Source organism: Mobula birostris, chromosome 4 (genome assembly GCF_030028105.1).
Source record: "Mobula birostris isolate sMobBir1 chromosome 4, sMobBir1.hap1, whole genome shotgun sequence".
NCBI classification, from domain to species: domain Eukaryota; kingdom Metazoa; phylum Chordata; class Chondrichthyes; order Myliobatiformes; family Myliobatidae; genus Mobula; species Mobula birostris.
Window position 1 is genome coordinate 107323244 of NC_092373.1, and position 21388 is coordinate 107344631.

Genomic DNA, 21388 nt, shown 5'->3' on the forward strand with positions numbered 1-21388 from the left:
GAAGAGGAACTCTGTCCCTCTGTTGTGTGTGGCTCCGAACTTTTTGCCGGCTGAGAAGGATAAAGTAAAGAACTGTTTGAGGTGTGGTTATTGGTCCAGCGAATTTAAGTTTACAGAAGGCAAATGCAATGTTAGCATTCATTTCAAGAGGACTAGAATATAAAAGTAAGGATGAAGTAAAGTTGAAACTTATAAAGCAATGTTGAGGCCTCACTTGGAGTATTGTGAGCAGTTTTGAGACCCTTATCTTAGAAAGGATGTGCTAAAACTGGAAATGGTTCAAAGGAGGTTCACAAAAGTGATTTCAGGATTGAATGCCTTGTCATGTGAAAAATGTTTGATGGCTCTAGGCCTGTATTCACTGGAATTTAAAAGAATGATGGGTGACCTCATTGAAACCTATTGAATGGTGAAAGGCCTTGATAAAGTGGATGTGGAGAGGATGTTTCCTTTGGGGGGTCGGGGGAGAGTCTAAGACCAGAGGACACAGCTTCAGAATAGAGGGGCATCCTTTTAGAGTGGAGGTGAGGAGGAATTTCTTCAGCTGGAGACTGGTGAATCTGTGGAATTCTTTGCCATAGGCAGCTTTGTAGGCCAAGTCCTTATGTATACTTAAAGCAGAGGTTGATCGATTCTTAATTGGTCGGAGCATAAAGGAATACAGGGTGAAGGCAGGAGATTGGGGCTGAGAGGAAAATTGGATCAACCATGATGAAATGGCAGAGCAGAACTTAATGGGCGAAATGGCCTCATCCTGCACATGATCTTTTTTGCCAATCAAGAGGCCTCCTGTCCCATGATCCTCTCATATCCCTTTTGCCAATCAAGATCTGAGGATCTTATGATCTTATGTTGTTATGCTCAAGCACATTAGTTTTAAAAGGTAATATTCCTTCAACCATGTAATTATTTATTTTCAAGAAGAAAACAATTGCTCTCTTCCCTGACCTCTTCAATTTAAAGCAAGCTTGTTTTCCCAGATTTCCAATTCCAGTGAAAGGTCATCGAACTAAGTTGTTCACCCTTCCAGAGAAACTCTATTTCTCTCCACAAACCTGCTGAATATTTCTCACCTTTTTCTGTAATTACTTATTTTATGTGTCAATGACTGCTTCTCGTTCTTTTGAGCATAATGCATGATTTTTCTCTATTTTAAGGAGTCCCTTTGGCCTTTAATGTTCGGACTAAATGCAGTTCCAGCCCTGATACAACTTGCTGTTCTACCCTTCCTTCCTGAAAGCCCTCGGTACTTGCTGTTTGAAAAGAATGATGTTTCTAAGGCCAGAAAAGGTAAATTCATATCTAATGAAATAAAATTCTTATAAGCACATTTATGTCAACTAACGTAAAGAATCAAACGTGCTCTTGTCAGCTGTCAGTTGTTTAGTTGAAATAGATTGTTTCTAGAACATTTTAATGATTCATCTTGACATATCTGACCAATTACCTACAACGTGTTTAACTTCCAAAGGTGCTAATAATACTTTGACAGATCTCCTGGACGTGAAGTTCTCGGTTCTGATTATTGCTTGCTGATTTTCAGTGCATAAAAAATATTGTACAGAATCTTAATGTTATGATTTCAATTTCTTTTTCTGGGGGAGGTGAGAGAGGAGAACAATTTGTGGAAATTTTCGAACTCTGCATTCTTTCAGTGAGTCCCAATGGACTAAAATTAAACCTGGAACAGTAGAACAGAGCTACATAGCTGTTTTAAAAAGCAGTGAAATATCCTTGTATAAAATACAAGTCTTAAAATCAGTTATCATAGATGTTTTGACTGAATTCCCTTATACTCTGCTTGAGTCTTTTGTTCTGGTTCGGCCTGGAGATGTACTTGCAAGATTGGTGTATCTAAGCTGATGCTGGAATGATGAGGCAGGTGCGTGAGCTATGGTGTAGAACAGACAAATTGTTGAATAGGACTCCATTTGCTAATAGAACTATTACTATCTGTTACACTGTAAACACACTATACTAATATCTTTAATCTCTGATATGTATTCTCTAAATTACTTGGATGAAAATGTGGATGGTGTGGGTTAGTAAGTTTGCAGACGATACGAAGATTGGTGGTATTGTGGATTGTGAAGAAGACTCTCAAAGGATGCAGTGGGATATTAAATCAGTCGCAGTTATGGACAGAAATAGCTGATAGAGTTTAATCTGGCCAAGTGTGAGGTTTTGCGTTTTGGTAGATTAAGTGTAAGAGGACAGTACACTGTTAATGACAAGGGTGCTGTTGCTTTAGGTTTGATCTGCCAATGTATAACACTTCACATTTGGCCAGGTTAAACTCCATTTGCCATTTCTCCACCCATATCTGCAACTGATCTACTGTATATTCCACTGTATCATTTGACTGTCTTTTATGTTATCCACAACATGACCAATCTTTGTATCATCTGCAAACTTACTAACTCACCCATCAACATTTTCATCTGCAAACACGAGGAAATCTGCAGATGCTGGAATTTCAAGCAACACACATAAAAGTTGCTGGTGAACGCAGCAGGCCAGGCAGCACCTCTGGGAAGAGGTACAGTTGACGATTCGGGCCGAGACCCCTCGTCAGGACATTTTCATCTGGATCATTTATATATAAATATTCCTCCAGATGTTTGTACCAGTTGTGACAACCACAGTTGTGATGATTACTCGTACCACTGGACCCAAACTTCTGAGGTCAAGAGAGTGCAATGACCCTGGTGCAACAGCTTTTCCACTTGAAAAACTCTTCCATACAAGTTTCTTTATGCGGTTGACATGAAGAACAACACAAGTCTTACAGTCATTGTCAAATGCAACAGGCAGCCAATCAATCATCCTTTGGAACACCACTATTCTCAGACCTCTGGCCAGAGTAAGTGCTGTCGACCACTACCCTCTGTCTTCTATGGCAAGTCAGTTCTGAATCCAAATGTGGATCCCATGCATCTCAATCTTACGGATCAGACTCCAATGAGGGACCTTGTCAAAGGGCTTACTAAAATCCAAGTAGACGATATCCAAAGCTCTACCTTCATCAGTTACCTTTGCCATCTTCTCAAAAAACAGTACGGCTAAACACAGTTCAAACATCATCCATGTAAAGAGATAAAATTTTTGACAAAATTGAAACAGGTGAATACAGGGCTGAAGGTGTTATATTTGAATGAGTGCTGTATAAGGAGTAAGCTAGATGAACTTGCAGCACAGTTGCAGATTGGCAGGTATGATGTTATTTGCATTACTAAGTCATGGCTGAGAGAAGATTATAGTTGTGAGCTTAACATCCAAGGTACACATTGTATTGTACAAGGTGCAGGTAGGCAGAGGGGCTGTCATGGCTCTGTTGGTAAAAAATGAAATCAAATCATTAGAAAGAGATGACATAGGATTGAAAGATGCTGAATCGTTGTGGGTCGAGCTAAGGAACTGCAAGGATAAAAAGACCCAGAATGGAGTTGTATACAGACCCCCAAACAGTCATGAAGATGTGATCTACTAATTACAATAGGAGATAGAAAATGCATGCCAAAAAGGCAATGTTACAATAGTCATGGGGGATTTCAATATCGGAAAATCAGGTTGGTGTTGGATCCCAAGAGGGTGAATTTCAGAATGCCTACAAGAAGGAAATTTAGAGCAGATCATGGTTGAGCCCACTAGAGGATGAGCTGTTCTGGATTGGGTGTTGTGCAATGAGCTGAAATTGATCAGAGATCTTAAGGTTAAGTAACTCGTAAGGGAATGTGATCATAATATGATTGAATTCACCCTGCAATTTGAGAAGCAGAAGCTAACGTCAGATCTATCAATATTACAGTGGAAGCACACACTAGCAGGGATGAAGGGAAAGCAGCACTGGCTAGAATTTCTGGGAGCAATTCAGAAGGCGTAGGATATATACATCCCAAAGATGAAAAAGCATTCTAAAGGCAAGATGACACAACCGTGGCTGACAAGGGAAGACAAAGCCAATGTAAAAGCCAAATAGAGGGAATATTACAGAGCAAAAATTAGTGAGAAATTAGAGGATTGGGAAGCTTTTAAAAACCAATAAAAGGCACGTAAAAAAGTCATAAAGAAAGAAAAGATGGAATATGAAGGTAATCTAGCCAATAGTATTAAAAAGGATTATCAGAAGTTTCTTCAGATACATGAAGCGTAAAAGAGAGGTGAGAATAGACCACTGGAAAATGATTCTGGAGAGGTAATGGGGGACAAGGAAATGGCAGATAAACTGAATCAGTATTTTGCATCAGTCTTCACTGTGGACACAACAGCAGTATGCTGAATGTTCCAGAGTGTCAAGGGGCAGAAGTGAGTGAAGTTGCTATTACTAGGGAGAAGGTGCTTGAAAAACTAAGAGTTCTGAGGGTAGATAAGTTACCTGGTCCAGATGGTCTCCATCACAGAGTTCACTAGGAGGAGTCTGAAAAGATTGCGGATTGTGAAAAAATCCTCTAATTTCTCACAAACTTTTGCTAATTTCAAGAAACAATTGATTCTGGCATGCTACTGGAGGGATGGAAAACTGTCACTCCACTTTTCAAGAAGGGAGAGAGACAGAAGAACCGAAATTTTAGGCCAGTTAGTCTGGTTTTAGTGGTTGGGAAGATGTTGGAGTTGATTGTTGTTTTTTTTTAATTTTTTAAAATTTTTATTGAAGGAATGACACAATACAGAATATATAATGGATTACATTTTCCTCCATTTTGCTTTAGTATCATACCCCCAAAACAAACCTTCCCCCACCCGCCCTCCCCAAATATATCATGGCAGCTAATATATTTACAACACAACAATTCACAAATACAAGTACGGACATTTCACAACCATACCCCTACACTACTTCAAGACGACGGCTCATAGACATCTGCAACATGTCAGATGATCCAAAATACACTCATATTTACAATTCATCAACCACCCTGTGAGGTAAATTATAAGTGTTTTAAATAGGAGGCAACTTCCCAAGTACAATCAAATGCCCTCAACTAGTAGGTAATTCCTTAAGACTCCCAAAATATGATAAGAAAGGTCCCCATTTCGAATAGAACTTTTTCACAGACCCCCTCAAAGTGAATTTAATCTTTTCTAATTTCAGAAAAAACATTACATCTTCTAACCAAGCAGCAGCGGTTGGGGGAGCGGCAGATTTCCAAACCAGCAAAATTCTCCTACGGGCCAATAGCGATGTAAATGCAATGATATCCGACTGGCTTGCATTTAAACCCAAATCATCATCTGCCACACCAAATACAGCTGTAAGCGGGCAAGGTCTCAGTGTCACCCCCAAAACCTCACTGATAATTTTAAAAACCAGTGCCCAATAGTCATCAAGCCAAGGGCATGACCAAAATGCATGTACTAAACCAGCCGGAGAGAAGGAACACCTGTCACAGCCAGCGTCTGTCCCAGGGTATATGTCTGCAAGTCTGGATTTACTTAAATGTACCCTGTGTAAAACTTCAAATTGTATGAGCCCCAGTCTAGCACACGATGATGAGAAATGAACCCTATTCAATACTTTTGCCCAATATTCCTCTGCAAGATCCATACCGAGGTCGTCCTCCCACCCACTCTTAGTTTTGTTTAGATCTTGAACTCCCAAAGACATCAGCTGAGAGTATAGTTCAGAAATCAGCCCCTTATTGTTAAAACTAAGAGTGAATTTTTCCCATAACATAGCAGGTGGTAGAACAAGAAAAGAGGGGAATTTTTCCTTGACAAAGTGGCGAATCTGCAGGTATTTAAAAAAATGATTATGCAGAAGGCCATACTTACCGCGCAGGTTATCAAAACTGTCAAATATGTTATCAGTATACAAATCCTTAATGCGCATAAGACCGTTCAAACCCCATTGTCTAAAAGCTGAATCGAATGTGGAGGGAGGAAATAAATGGTTCTTATGAATGAGGCCCAAAACTGAAGCTGATATGAACTTATAGTGGCAGCGAAATTGATTAAAAATTCTGAGGGTGGAGAACACGACCGGGATAGATGTGAATTGAGAGGATTTCAATGGTAAGGAAGAATACACCAAAGCTGGGAGAGACGAGGAGTGGCAAGACCGTGACTCAAGCAAGCACCAGATTATATCTGGCCGGTGAAGCCAAAATAATACTTTTTGACTGTTCGATGCCCAGTAATAATGAATAAAGCTAGGAAGACCCATTCCACCTACGTCACAACCTCTTTGAAGAGTGCGCTTATTAACCCTTGGGACCTTATTTTTCCAAATAAAGGAGGTTATAGCTTGATCGACTGATTTAAAAAATAACTTAGATAAGAAAACTGGCAAACACTGAAACAAATAGAGAAATCTAGGAAGTATAGTCATTTTCACTGACTGAATTCTCCCAGCTATAGTAAGGGGTAAACTGCACCTTCTCTCGAAATCAGCCTTCATTTGGCTAACCTGAGGCCTGTAGTTAGCTTCAAACAGAGTAATATGTATTCCTAGGTATACAAAACCATCTTGAGATAAAGGAAAGGGCAAGGATTCCTGTCGGATCTGTAGGGCCAAGTTATTAATGGGAAAGCATTTGCTTTTTTGAAAGTTCAGGTTATAGCCAGAGAAGACTCCAAATTGACCTAATAATGACACAATAGCAGGACTACTACCTACAGGGTCGCTAACATAAAGTAAGAGGTCATCAGCATATAGGGAAACACGGTGTTCCATGACCCCTCTTCTAACACCTTGAAATAATGTAGTTGACTTAAGTGCAATAGAAAGAGGCTCAATTGCAATTGCAAAAAGAAGAGGGGACAATGGGCAGCCTTGGCGAGTGCCACGTGTTAATGGGAAATAGTCAGATCGAAAATAATTTGTCTGTATACATGCTAAAGGCAAGTGGTATAATAGCTTAACCTAAGCTATAAATATTCTGCCAAATCCAAATTTCTCCAAAACACTAAACAAGTATACCCATTCCACTCTATCAAATGCCTTCTCCGCGTCCAAGGCGATAACAACCTCTAGACTTGGAGGATCACTGGGTGAATAAACCACATCAGCCAGTCGACGGATATTAAAAAAAGAATAGCGAGTCGGGTCCTTGTCCTTTTTAAGAAGTAGTGAAATAGCTGCCTGTGAAAGAGAAGTGGGTAAGGAGCCGTTCTCCAAAGATTTCTGAAACACTTCTAGAAGGACTGGTATGAGCTTATCCTTAAATTTCTTATAAAATTCTATTGGATAGCCATCAGGACCTGGGGACTTACCACTCTGCATAGCCATAATGGCATTATTAATCTTTTCCTGCCCAAGAGCCCGATCTAGGTTCTCCACCTGCTCTGGTTCAAGAGTTGGTATTTCCAAATTATCTAAAAAAACGTTCCATATTTGTTTTATCTGGGGGAACTCTGAGGCATACAGAGAGGAATAAAAAGTTGCAAAGATGTTATTAATCTTTTTTGGACTGCTTGTCAAGTTTTGGTGCGTGTCTCTTATCTGGGGAATAAGTCGTGATGCAGCTTGATGTTTCAACTGATGAGCCATAAGCCGGCTCGCCTTGTCACCATATTCATAATAGAGGCCACGTGTTTTAAGAATTAATTGTTCTGATAGGTTTGTAGATAGAAGATTAAACTTCGCTTGCAAATCAACCCGGCTTTTATATAATTCCGCAGTGGATGCCTCAGAGTATTTTCTATCCAGGTCCCAAATAGATTGCAATAACACTTGCATTTCCTTCCTACGCTCTTTATTGGCATGTGAAGTATAAGATATTATTTGACCCCTCAAGTAAGCTTTTAAAGTTTCCCAATGTAAAGAGTACGATACCGACTCAGTTTTGTTAGTCTCGAAGAATGTGTCAATGTTAGCCGATATATAACTACAAAATTTCTCATTAGAAAGCAAAAGGGGGTTAAGTCTCCACAGAGGCCGTTCTCTAACGTTTAAAGGAAAACATAGGTCCAGTTTCACGGGCGAGTGGTCAGATATAACTATAGCAGTGTATTCAATTTGTCTAATCATAGGTATCAAGGAGTTATCTATAAAGAAATAGTCTAGCCTGGAATAGGAGTGGTGAACATGAGAGAAGAAAGAGAATTGTCTAACTGATGGATTCAAAAATCTCCAAGGATCCATATAACCATTTTGTTGTATAAACATCGAGAAGGCCTTTGCCATACCAGAAAATATTTCCCTAGGGCAAGACCTATCAAGCAGTGGGTCAATAGCACAGTTCAAATCTCCGGAAAAGATTAGCTTATGTGTATTCAAGTTAGGTATTAATGACAAAACCTTATTTGCAAATTGGACATTGTCCCAATTAGGAGCATAAACATTTACCAAAATAACAGGTATCTGAAAGAGAGAGCCACAGACTATAATAAAGCGACCATTAGGGTCACTGATTACATCAGATGGTGTGATCTGCATTCTTTTGGTGATTAATATTGCCACCCCCCCCCCCCCCCCGGACCTACTATTAAATCTGGAATGAAAAACCTGACTAATCCATGCTTTACAAAGTCTATTATGGTCCTCCACTCTTAAATGTGTCTCTTGTAGAAATAGTATATCTGCTTTTAATTGTTTCAGATGAGAGAAAACTTTAGCTCTTTTAACCGGACCATTGAGCCCTTTTACATTCCAAGAAATAAACCTCACAGGGTGGCCTCCATCAGCAGCACTCATGTTAACCATATCAAAAGACACACAGGGCCTACAATCCAAAACAGTGCGAGGGCACAAGCTGCACGCAATAACGCACAATGAAAAGAAAGTCTGATCAATCTGTAACACACAAAAGAATAAACTGCCATGGTAATCCCCCAAAACACTCCCCCCACCTCTTTACGCAAACAACAAAAAAACCCAATTAACCCCCGAAACCTAGATCTACCTCCCCAATTGAAGATGATCGCAGGCAGTACCCAACAAAAAACTTCCAAGGCGTTCCCCATACAGCCCAACTTTCAATCTAATCTAGGGTGGCTCCCGACCTTAACATTTATCCTATCACTTATACTACCTTTAATATAACATATAGGCTAAAGATGACACAGGTCAAGCTGAGCATTAAAAACAAAAAAAACACTAGGCAACTTAAACACCCGAGATATAAATCCCAAATATTTATATTTTGCTGGTTGAAAGTTTTTGTTAATCAGTTTCGGCAGCATAGCAGTTCAACCCGATCGCGTTCCACAAATTAAACTGGAAAAAATGAACAAAGAAGTGGATTGTGAAAATTAACAGTTTGCCTCGGCATGAGGCCCCTTCCATGCTGCATGAATAACCTTAAAAAAAAAAGTCATTGCTCTTCTCGTTCTTATTCTCCCCAGCGCAAATGGTCAAACTCTTTGGCCGCCTCTGGTGTATGGAAATAATGCTTTTTACCTTCATGCATGACCTGGAGCTGGGCAGAATACAAGAGGCCAAACCTGACCCCTTTCCCGTAAAGCAGGGATTTCACCTCCTTGAAAGCTGCTCGTTTTCTCCCCAGCTCCGCACTGAAATCTTCATAAAAAGAACACGCGGTGTCGCGGAAATACAGCTCCTGCTTCCGTCTATTGAAGATGCGTTGCTTATCTTGAAAGGAGTGAAAGCAAACCAGGAACGTTCTTGGTCTCGTTTGCTTGGCTCCAGAGACACAGGATGGTTTATGTCCGACTCGATGAGCACGCAAAAGCACGAGAGGACTTGGGATAAAATTTGTCCCCAGCACATCGTCAAAAAACTCGGACATAAATTTAACAGGGTCTGAACCTTCCAAATTTTCAGGAATGCCGACCACTCTCAAATTGGATCTCCGCAACCAATTTTCGAGGTCATCAAGCTTTCCCTTCAGATATGTGTTTTCGCTCTGCAATGCTGCAATGGCGGCTTCGGCGCTCACCAGGCGGTCACTGTAATCATTCAGGCCGTCTTCAACCCCACGAATGCGTTCGTCGTGTGACTCGTAAGCAGACATAATTCGTTCCATGGTAGCAGTCACTGGTGATAAAGCATCTTCAAGTTCTCTTTTTAGGGCAGAATGCACCGCTTGCGTCATGTCAGTAATAAGTACTAAACGAAGCCTCTCCAAGTTATCGGGTAGCACAGGTCCGGGTCCAGGTCCAGCAGCGTGCAACGGCGCCATTACTGTAACATCCGCCTTCTTGCTCGAGGCTTCGCTATCTTTTTCCCCAGTTTTACTTCGAAGGTACATTCTACTTGCCATTTCAATGTCCAGCTATGTCCCGCATTGTTCACAATGGTAAATATTCAGTTATCTCGAGCATACGGCAAAGATAAACAGGTAGATTTTCAATAAAAATCGGGAGCCACACTCACACGCACCGACTCACTCCATACTCGACCCCGAAAGTCCTCAGAGTTGATTGTTAAGGATGTGGTTTCGGAGGCACATGATTAAATAGACCATAGTTAGCCTGGTTTCCTTAAGGGAAAATCTTGTCTGTCTAATTTATTGGAATTCTTTTGTCACGTGACCGGTAACAGTGAATATAGAAATGAATCAGGTTCTATAAACATATAAACATTTATTAAACTCAGCTCAAAATTAGTAAAATGATAAACAAACGAAAAACCTTAACCGGAAGCAAACTGCTATGCGGTCATTTAACAAACCACCACTCAGTACTAGTTCTTAAAGGGATAAATGCGAAAACAGTTCTTAAGTTGGTAAATTCAAACACAGTTCTTAGAATGGTAAATTCGAAAGTCCAAGAGATTGATACAGTCAATTGGGGAGACTTTCCTGAAGTAAAGAATTCCTCGAAGACATGACGTCACGGCCGATCCCAGCCAGAACCTGCCTTGTCTGCAGAATTCACGATGATGGAAATAAAACGGTTTAAAGGCACTGACCTTTCTCTCTGGATACTAGATACTGCACAACCTTTTCTGCTGCTTTTAGCAGAGGCTATCTCAGATTACCCTTTCCTGAGCAAATTCAATAATGGTCGATACTCTCCAAAACCGTCGAACAACTCCTTCAGGTTCCTGTCTTCACTCTCCAATATTACTGAAAAGATACATCAACAAACCTGGCAGCTATTGGTTAACCTGCCGGCCCAACACTTTTGAACCTTACAATAGAATGTAAAACTCCATTTTAAATCAAAACTATACTGCGTCATGAGATTAATAAGCAGTGTAGCGGAGTATTTGACTGATGATCTAACTGAAAACTAACTACGTCACCAGTTGTCTACACCTATATACCTGGTGAGAACAGGTCATCACGTGACCTCACATCGGCAGGAAAATTATATCATGTGACCTCCGCAAGCCCATTACATCATCCTCATAAGACAATCACAAGATATCCATGAAGTATGTAACACTTTGAAGAAATAACAAGTAGGATAGACAAAGGAGAATTGGTGTACTTGGATTTTCAGAAGGCCTTTGACAAGGTGCCACACGTGAGGCTGCTTAACAGGATAAAACCCATGGTATTACAGGAAAGATACTAACGTGGATAGAGCACTGGCTGATTGGCAGGAGGCAAAGAGTGGGAATAAAGGGAGCCTTTTCTGGTTGGCTGCTGGTGACCAGAGGTTTTCCACAGGGATCTGTGTTGGGCCTTCTTTTTACATTATATGTCAATGATTAGGATGATGGAATTGATGGCTTTATGGCTAAGTTTGTGGACGGTAGCAAGATAAGTGGAGGGGCAGGTAGTTTTGAGGAAGTAGAGAGGCTACAGAAGGGCTTAGACAAATTAGTAGAATAGACAACCAGGTGCCGATAGAATACAGTGTTGGGAAGTGCATTTGGGTAGAGAAAATGACAGGGTAGATGGAGAGAAAATTTAAAAATCTGAGGTGCTAAGGGACTTGGGAGTTCTCGTGTAGAATTCCCTAAAGGTTAAGTTACAGGTTGAGTCTGTGGTGGGCAAAACAAATGTGATGTTAGCATTCATTTCAAGGGGACGAGAATATAAAAGCAAGGATGTAATGTTGAGGCTTTATAAAGCACCGGTGAGGCCTCATTTGGAGCATTGTGAGCAGTTTTGGGCCCCATATCTAAGAATGGATGTGCCGACATTGTAGAGTGTTCAAAGGATGTTCACAAAAATTAGAACGGAGATGAAGAGGAATTTCTTTAGCCAGAGAGTGGTGAATCTGTGGAATTCATTGCCACAGGTGGCTGGGAGGCCAAGTCATTGGGTATATTTAAGACAGAGATTGATAGATTCTTGATTGGTCAGGGCATGAAAGGATATGGGGAGAAGGCAGGAAATTGGAGCTGAGAGGGAAAATGGATCTGCCATGATGGGATTGGCAGAGCAGACTCAATGGGCCAAATGGCTTAGTTCTGTTCCAATATCTGATGGTCACGCCTATGGCAACAGAGACACTGTGGGACAAATCAGAATGCAGATTTTAGAAAGGTGCAAAAATAACAGGGTTTTTGTCATGGGTGATTTCAACTTCTCTAATACTGATTGACACCTCAATGCAAAAGATTTAGATGGGGTGGAATTTGTTAGGTGTCCGGGGAGGATTCCTGATACCATATACAGACAGGCTAAATAGAGGAGAGGCCATGCTGGATCTGGTACGAGGCAATGAACCAGGTCAGGTGACGGATCTCTTGGTGGGTGAGAATTTTAGAGACAGTGACCATAACTCCCTGAACTTTACCATCATCTTGGACAGGGATAGGAGTAGATGGTACTGGAAAGTATTTAAATGGGAGAAAGAATTATGATGCAGTTTGCCAGGAACTTAGGAATGTAAATTGGAAATGGGGAAATGCACAATGGAAATGTGGAGGCTGCTTAGGGAGCTCTTCCATGGGGTTTTGAATAGGTTTATCCATTTGAGACAGAGAAAATTTGGTAGCTTAAGGGATCGTGGTTGGTAAGAGATGTCGAACATCAAATTTAGCAGAAGAAGGATCCTCACATAAGGTTTAGGAAGCGAGGATCAGACAGGACTCCAGAGAGTTACAAGGTAGCCAGGAAGGAGCTGAAGATGGACTTGGGCGAGCTAGAAGTGTGCATGAGAAGACCTTGGAGAGTAGGATTACAGAAATCCCCGCACATTTGTGAAGAGCAGGAGGATGGCTTGAGTGAAGGTTGGACCAATCAAAGATTGAAGAGATAGCGTGCCTGGTGTCGAAGGAAGTATGGGAGGTCCATAATGAATGCTTCAGTATTCATCAGTGAGAAGGACATTGATGTTTGTGAGGACAGCATAAAACAAACTGATGTGCTAGAACATATTGATGATAAGAAAGACATTAGGATAGATATGTCCCCTGGGCTGGATGGGATATAGCAGGCTACTAAAGGAAATGAGAGAAGAGACTGCTGCACTTTTGGTGATGATTTTTGTGTCCTCACTAGCTACAGGAGAAGTACCAGATGATTGAAGGGTGGCAAATGCTATTCCTTTGTTCAAGAAAGGGAGTAGGGTTAACCCTGGGAATTATAGACCAGTGAGTCCTTCCTCAGTGGTGGGCAAATTAATGGAGAAGATTCTTAGAGACAAAATGTACAAGCATTTGGAGAAGCATAGTCTGTTTTGGGATAGTTAACATGGTATTGGGAGGGACAGATCATGCCTCAGGAGCCTGACTGAGTTATTTGAGGATGTGACAAAGCACATTGATGAAGGCACAGCAATGGATGTGATCAATATGGACTTTAATACATTATTTGCTAAAGTTCCACATGGTAAGCTCATGTAGAAAGGTAGGAGGCATGGGGTCCGAGGCAATTTGGCTGTGTGGATTCAGAATAGGCTTGCACATAGAAAGCAGAGGGTGGTAGTAGGTGAAGAGTATTCTGCCTGGAGATCAGTGGCCAGTGCTGGTCCACAGGGATATGTTCCGGGATCTCTGCTCTTTGTGATTTTTATAAATGTCTTGGATGAGGAAGTGGAAGGGTGGGTTAGTAGGTATGCAGAAGTCACAACTTGATGCTGTTGTGGATAGTGCAAAAGGTTGTCGTAGGATACTATGGGATATAGATACAATGCAGAGTTGGGCTGAGAAGTGGCAGATGGAGTTCAACCTGGAGAATTGTGAAGTGGTTCACATGGAAGGTTGAATTTGAAGGGAGAATGGCAGGATTCTTAGTGGTGTGAGGAACACAGGGATCTTGAGGTTGATGTCCAGAGATCCCTCAAAGTTGCCACGCAAGTTGATAGTTGGTTAAGAAGGCAAATGGTGTGTTGGCCTTCATTAGTCAGTGGATTAAGTTCAAGAACCGCAAGATAATGTTACAGCTCTGTAACAGGCTGGTTAAACCACACTTGCAATATGGTGTTCAGTTCTGCTTGCCTCATTGAAGGATGTAGAATCATTAGAGAAGGTGCAGAGGAGATTTATCCTAGATTAGAGGGTATATGTCGTGAAGATAGGTTGAATGAGCCAGGGCTTTTCTTTTTGAAGTGAAGGAGGATGAGAGGTGACTTGATAGAGGTGTATAAGATGATGAGGGGCATAGATAGAGTGGATAGTCAGAGACTTTTTCCCAGGGTGGAAATGGCTAATATGATGAGGCATAGTTTTAAGGTGATTGGAGGAGAGTTTAGGAGGGTTGTCAGAGCTAAGTTCTTTACCTAGAAAGAGGAGAGTGCATGGAAGACCTTGCCAAGGGTGGTGGTAGAGGAAGATATATTTGCGATATTTAAGAAACCCTTAGATAAGCACAATGAAAGAAGAGTGGAGAGCGTATTTAGAAGGGAAGTGTTAGATTGATTTTAGAGTGTCACGAGAGTGCTGAACAAACTTGTGGGCCCAAAAATAGACAAGTCCCCTGGTCCGGATGGAATACATCCCAGGGTACTGATAGAAATGGCAGAAGTTATAGTAGAGGCTTTGGTGAAAATTTACCAAATTTCTCTAGACTCTAGGCAGGTCCCGGCAGATTGGAAGATGGCGAATGTCATGCCACTGTTTAATAAAGGGTGTAGGCAAAAGGCAGGTAACTCTAGGCCAGTTAGTTTAACATCTGTAGTTGGGAAAATGCTTGAAGCCATCATTAAAGAAGAAGTAGCAAGGCATCTGGAAAGAAATGGATCCATCAGGCAGACGCAGCATGGATTCAGTAAAAGCTGATCCTGTTTGACAAACTTACTGGAGTTCTTTGAGGATATAATGAGCGCAGTAGATAGGGGGGAACAGATAGACGTTATTTACATGGATTTCCAGAAGGCGTGCAATAAGGTGTCACATAATACACTTATTCATAAGATAAGGATGCATAGAGTTGGGGGTGATATATTAGCATGGATAGAGAATTGGTTGACTAATAGAAAGCAGAGACATAGATAGATAGATATACTTTATTAATCCTGAGGGAAATTGGGTTTTGTTACAACCGCACCAACCAAGAATAGAGCATAAATATAGCAATACAAAAACCACAAGCAATCAAACAACAAAATGCAAACTATGCCAGATGGAAAATAAGTCCAGGACCAGTCTATTGGCTCAGGGTGTCTGACTCTCCACGGGAGGAGCTGCAAGTTCGATGGCCACAGGCAGGAACGACCTCCCGTGCCGCCCAGTGTTGTATCTCGGTGGAATATGGCCGAAGTCCAACAGTAAAAAGTTCAATATCCGTTCTATATACATGTTCCTCGATCGTAATATGACCCGGATTGCACCATCTGTTGTTAACCAGAACAGTAAGCACCCAACTTCTTTACGCTTACCGCTCTCAGTGCACTTCCTGTCAGCTTGAACGGTCTGGAAGCCGTCCGTGGAGAAGTTTTGATCGGGTATGTCCTCATGCAGCCCCGTTCCAGTGAAACACATAACACTGCACTCCCGAAATGTTCTCTGACGCCTGGCTAGCGCCGTGAACGCGTCCATTTTATTACCCACCGAACTCCTCTTCTCCATAAGTCTCTGTTGTCTCGACTCGGTCCTCTTTCCTTGACTTTGTGATCCCCCTCTGCATCCTCTGTGTGTTTTCCTCCAGATTTCAGCAGGGGTGTCCGCTGCTCTGCTCGCTAAACCGGCCGGCATAAGCGCAAGCAGCTGGTCCCTGGAATAAACAATGTGACCATGCTTCTGTCCCACTAATGAGACGTGTCGGAATGTAACTATTTCCAGCGCTAAAAACCCAAATAAAACTCTCTCTACCAGCGTGTTAGAGAGGGTGCAACTTCGACATGTTACTATGAAAAAAAAATACACAAACTAACGCAAGTTAAAAGTAAGAAGAAAAAAGTGAGAATACTGATCGGAACGGCTGTAACAGGCTGTATGTACGACCGGCGCATGCGCACTATTGAGTTGAGATACATGGGTGTTACTCTGGTTGGCAATCAGTGGTGAGCGGTGTGCTGCAGCGGTCAGTGCTGGGCCCACAACTGTTCATGACAGACATTGACAATCTGGAAGACGGGACCAAGTGTAGTGTATCTAAGTTCTCTGACGCTACTAAATTGAGTGGAAAAAGCAAATTGTGCAGAAGATACAGAGAGTCTGCAGAGAAATATAGATAGGTTAAGTGAGTGGGCGAGGGTCTGGCAGATGGAATACGATGTTGGTAAATGTGAGGTCATCCATTTTGGAAGGAAAAATGAAAAGGAGTGCTTCTGCATGAATCACAAAAGGTTGGTTTGTAGGTGCAGCAGGCTATCAAGAAGCTAAATGGAACATTGGCTTTCATTGTTAGAGGGATTGAATTTAAGAGCAGGAAGGTTATGCTGCAAATCTACAGGGTGCTGGTGAGGCTGCATCTGGAGTGCTGTGTGCAGTTCTGGTCTCCTTACTTGAAGAAGGATATACTGGCTTTGGAGGTGGTGCAGAGGAAGTTCACCAGGTTGATTCCAGAGATGAGGGGGTAAGATTATGAGGAGAGATTGAGTTGACTGGGACAGTACTCACTGGAATTCAGAAGGATGAGAGGAGATCTTATAGAAACATATAATGAATGAGCTAAATAAGACAGAGGCAGGAAAGTTGTCTCCGCTGATAGGTGAGACTAGAACTAGGGGACATAGCCTCAAGATTCGGAAGAGTAGATTTAGAATGGAGATGAGGAGGAACTGCTTTTCCCAGAGAGTGGTGAATCTGTGGAATTTTCTGCCCAATGAAGCAGTGGAGGCTACCTCAGTAAATATATTGAAGACAAGGTTGGATAGATTTTTGCATAGTAGGAGAATTAAGGTTATGGGGAAAAAGCAGGTAAGTGGAGATGAGTCCATGGTCAGATCAGCCATGATCTTATTGAATGATGGAGCAGGCTCAACAGGCCAAATGGCCTACTCCTGTTCCGATTTCTTACGTTCTTATGTTTTAAATAGTCAGCACACATAGTCTGTATGTTCTATGTTTTCAAATCAGAATTGTGTGGGTCTTGGAGTGGAATGCTCCCATGTGCCAACTGCTCTTATCCTTTTTAGCTTTAATAGTCACAAGCTTGGGGTTACTGTTGAGGTACCCTAGGTGAATTATTTTGTGTATGGTATACAGCAAAGCCAAAGTACAGTGGTGGAGGAGAAATGGATGTGTGCATGGTGGATTGGATGGCACTTCACAGGCTCTTTGTTCTGCATTGTGACATTGTATTGTCAGAGCTTCACTTATCCAGGCAAGCACAGATTACCTTGTCACTCCCTTGACTTCACAGAAACCCAGGAAACATGATGCAAGAGGTCACTCAGTCCGTCAGTTCTAAACCAGCCAGTAAAGAGCTGCAGGACCTCAGTCTACCACCTTGGTCCTTTGTCCTGAAGATCACAGTTTTTTCAAGAATACTTCCTAGTATTTGTCCCTTCTGGATTGTGGAAAAGCCTTGGGGTTTAAAGAAGCGAGTCACTCACTGCAGGACACCCAACTTCTGACCTTCTGAATTTATGTGGCTGGTCCAGTTGAATTTTTGGTCAACAGAGAGCCCTAGGATGTTGATTGTGGGGGTAATTCAGTCATGGCCAACCTCTAGAATGCTGTGGATCCTATCTGAGGCGCCCACACCCTGGCACCTGGGAGGCAACATGCCATCTGGTTGTCTCTTTCACGTCCACAGAATCTCCTGTTTGCTCCCCTAATTACTGAATTCCCTATCACCACTGCACTCTTTTCCTTTCCTATTCCCTTCTGAGTCGCAGACCTGTTCTCAAACCCGGAGAACTTTCCCCTGTACTCAGACCCGGAGAACTTTCCCCTGTACTCAGACCTGTACCTGTACTCTGCACTGTACTTGGAACTGGAGAACTTACCCCTCCCCCACCCCTGTCCCAACTGTATTCACAGTGGTATGCCTATTATTGAAGGCAACAGCTTCAGAGATGCTCTACACTGTGTGACTGTCACCCGCTACTGACTACTTCCCTGTGTTAGTTGTCTGTTGTATCCAACGATGACAGGAGACTTGTGCGGGAGAGCTTTTAAAAGTGGAAAAGCCATTGCACTGGGGCAGTTCCGATCCTTGACCGTGGAAGTCCAGATCCAGTGGTCCAAAAGGTCATCACAAGTTGGGCTCTTGGTTGCAGTGGTTGACGATGATGACTTCTGTGCCTTGTCATACCCTTCGCTCTCCGTGGAGCATTGCAGAAGCACCTTCCTAGCTGTTGGATCTCACTGTAGATCTCAGTCACCCATTCTGCCGGAGCTGACTTCACATGCTAGGGCAGGCATGTCCCTATCTCACCGGGGTATGAGGCCCGCTGGCTACCCTCACCCTTTCGAAGCTGTGTACTGGGGTGTGGCCACTGTTACATGCTGACAGCCACCTGGAACCCCAGGTGAGAGCTCCCTGTGGCTCTTATCTATCCATCCTCATTCTCCTGTATGAGCTGAAGGTAATCCAGCTGCAGCTCCAGTCCTCCTATACACTTTGTAAGGAGCTACAGCTGGATGCACTTCAGGCATATGCAGTTATCAGGACGATTGGAGGTCTCCCAGATCTGACATGTAGTAAACACCACTGAGCCTGCATCCATTCTCGCTACACCACTCACAGTAATGGAAGGAAACCCACCTTAACTTCTGTCTGCCTTTGCGAAGGCTTCTCTAACACAAATTCAGTCTATTGCCATTCATTCATTGTCAATCCTTGGACTCCCTACCCAACATCTCTTTGAAGGTACCTTCACCAGAAGGAATGCAATAATTCTGTGAGGGCAAGTAAAAATGTCTCTTGCCGGCAATGTCCTCATCCAGAGAAAATGAAAAAAGATTTGTTTCATCTACAGTACCCAAACGAGATTTCTGACTACATTCTCTTAAAATCCAACCTTGTAATAGTCATAGTCATACTTTATTGATCCCAGGGGAAATTGGTTTTCGTTACAGTTGCACCATAAATAATAAATAGTAATAGAACCATAAATAGTTAAATAGTAATATGTAAATTATGCCAGTAAATTATGAAATAAGTCCAGGACCAGCCTATTGGCTCAGGGTGTCTGACCCTCCAAGGGAGGAGTTGTAAAGTTTGATGGCCACAGGCAGGAATGACTTCCTATGACACTCTGTGTTGCATCTCGGTGGAATGAGTCTCTGGCTGAATGTACTCCTGTGCCCACCCAGTACATTATGTAATGGATGGGAGACATTGACCAAGATGGCATGCAACTTGGACAGCATCCTCTTTTCAAACACCACCGTGAGAGAGTCCAGTTCCATCCCCATAACATCACTGGCCTTACGAATGAGTTGTTGATTCTGTTGGTGTCTGCTACCCTCAGCCTGCTGCCCCAGCACACAACAGCAAACATGATAGCACTGGCCACCACAGACTCGAAGAACATCCTCAGCATTGTCTGGCAGATGTTAAAGGACCTCAGTCTCCTCAGGAAATAGAGACAGCTCTGACCCTTCTTGTAGACAGCCTCAGTGTTCTTTGACCAGTCCAGTTTATTGTCAATTCATATCCCCAGGTATTTGTAATGCTCCACCATGTCCACACTGATCCCTCTGATGGAAATGGGTTACCGGTACCTGCATTCCATCACCTGAATCTCTGACATCAAAAGGTATTCATGATTCTGCACTCTCTGGACACTTGCAGAATTTTTTGTTTCTTTCCATTTGTTTCTTAAAGATGTTCTTTTGTACACTTCCTTATCCTGGATCTAACCAACCAACCCACATTTTTTTTTAACGTGGTCTCTTCCTTGGTGCATGTGCTGGGAACTTACAGTCCCATCAGTAAACTTGAAAGAGGTGGGTAGAGAATATTTACCTGTAAGTTGTCCCATGATTTGGATATCAGGTTGATTGTGAGAAACACTCTATGGATGTCACACTTCTCTCTTACTCAGATTACATCGGTATTTACCCAATAAATCTAGCCCTATTTCTTTTATGGACAAATCAGAATGGCCACAAGCCAGCTGTAGACAACTTTTAATAATTATATTTATGACATCTACACCATTATTGACATTGCTTCTCCTACATGTTATGTTCCTGATGCCAGAGGAGAATATCCTTCCTGAAATTTTCCCACTATAGTTTCCTGCCAATTATTAGTTTCAGTCTCCTGCAGTTAATTGATGTATAAATTCTTTCAGCTGACGTTCAGAAAAGAAACAAGAAAATGATTATGCAATCAGATGATAAATCATAAAAGTGTGTGGCAACTTTCACATTTGAGATTCTGTATTAAATCTTCCGTACAAATCTGACTCCCGTATGTGACCTTGGTGCAGTTAATGACTCTGAAACAAAGCATTTTCTCTAATGATGAAAGTATCACCTCAATTTACAGCTTTGTTGCATGGACATCATATCTCTTCCATTTCATTGATATGTTTCTCCTGTTTAAACTATTGATCTGATTTTGTATCAAAATAATTGATAAAAATTTGTGATTGATGAGCACTAGAACATGTCAGGTTTCAAGGATTCAGTAACTTGCATTTATCGTTGTCCTGTATCTATATATTCATTGAATTATTACTCAGTTTCTAACTATGTTATTCATAATATTGCCCAGGAGACCCCACACCCCTCACGACTGTAATCTAACCAGTTTTATACTGCTGCAATGTGTCTTTCCAGCCTTTATACTTTATGCCCTGTCTGATAAAGAAAATATGCCATGCTCCTCCCTGTCCACTATCAGGGAATTAGAGGCTTACACACCAAGATCACAGTGAACTTCACATATATGAAATCAGGTGATGGGAATGAGTTAAGGCAGGTACATGAGAAACATTTAAGAAGTATGTGGGCAAGTAAACAGGAATTAACTTCAGAAGGATATAGGCTAAGTGCTGGGAAAAGGGATTAGCTTGAATATACACCATGTCTTAGCATGGACCAGTATGGGCCAAATGGCCTTTTGCCATGTGACTGTATGACATCTGTGCTCCAGGGTCCTACCATTTACCAGATACTTCACTCTTGTTTTTGATTTCCCAAAACGCAACACCTCAGTCTTGTCTGTCCAATGTCTCCACCCGACCGTCCAAAACATCACTGGCACCAGCCTACCCAACCCAACCCAACCCCATCCCCATC

The 21388-nt window shown here is 42.1% G+C and overlaps 1 protein-coding gene across 2 annotated transcripts in view; it reads left to right on the top strand.

Annotated features, from left to right (window-relative positions):
- Positions 1-21388, top strand: part of slc2a9l2 (solute carrier family 2 member 9, like 2) — a 263120-nt gene that overhangs the window by 76046 nt on the left and 165686 nt on the right. For both annotated transcript variants that reach the window (XM_072254680.1, XM_072254681.1), the window contains exon 6: positions 1158-1290. In XM_072254680.1, the coding sequence (XP_072110781.1) occupies positions 1158-1290 (133 nt within the window). The remainder of the gene's footprint in view (positions 1-1157; positions 1291-21388) is intronic.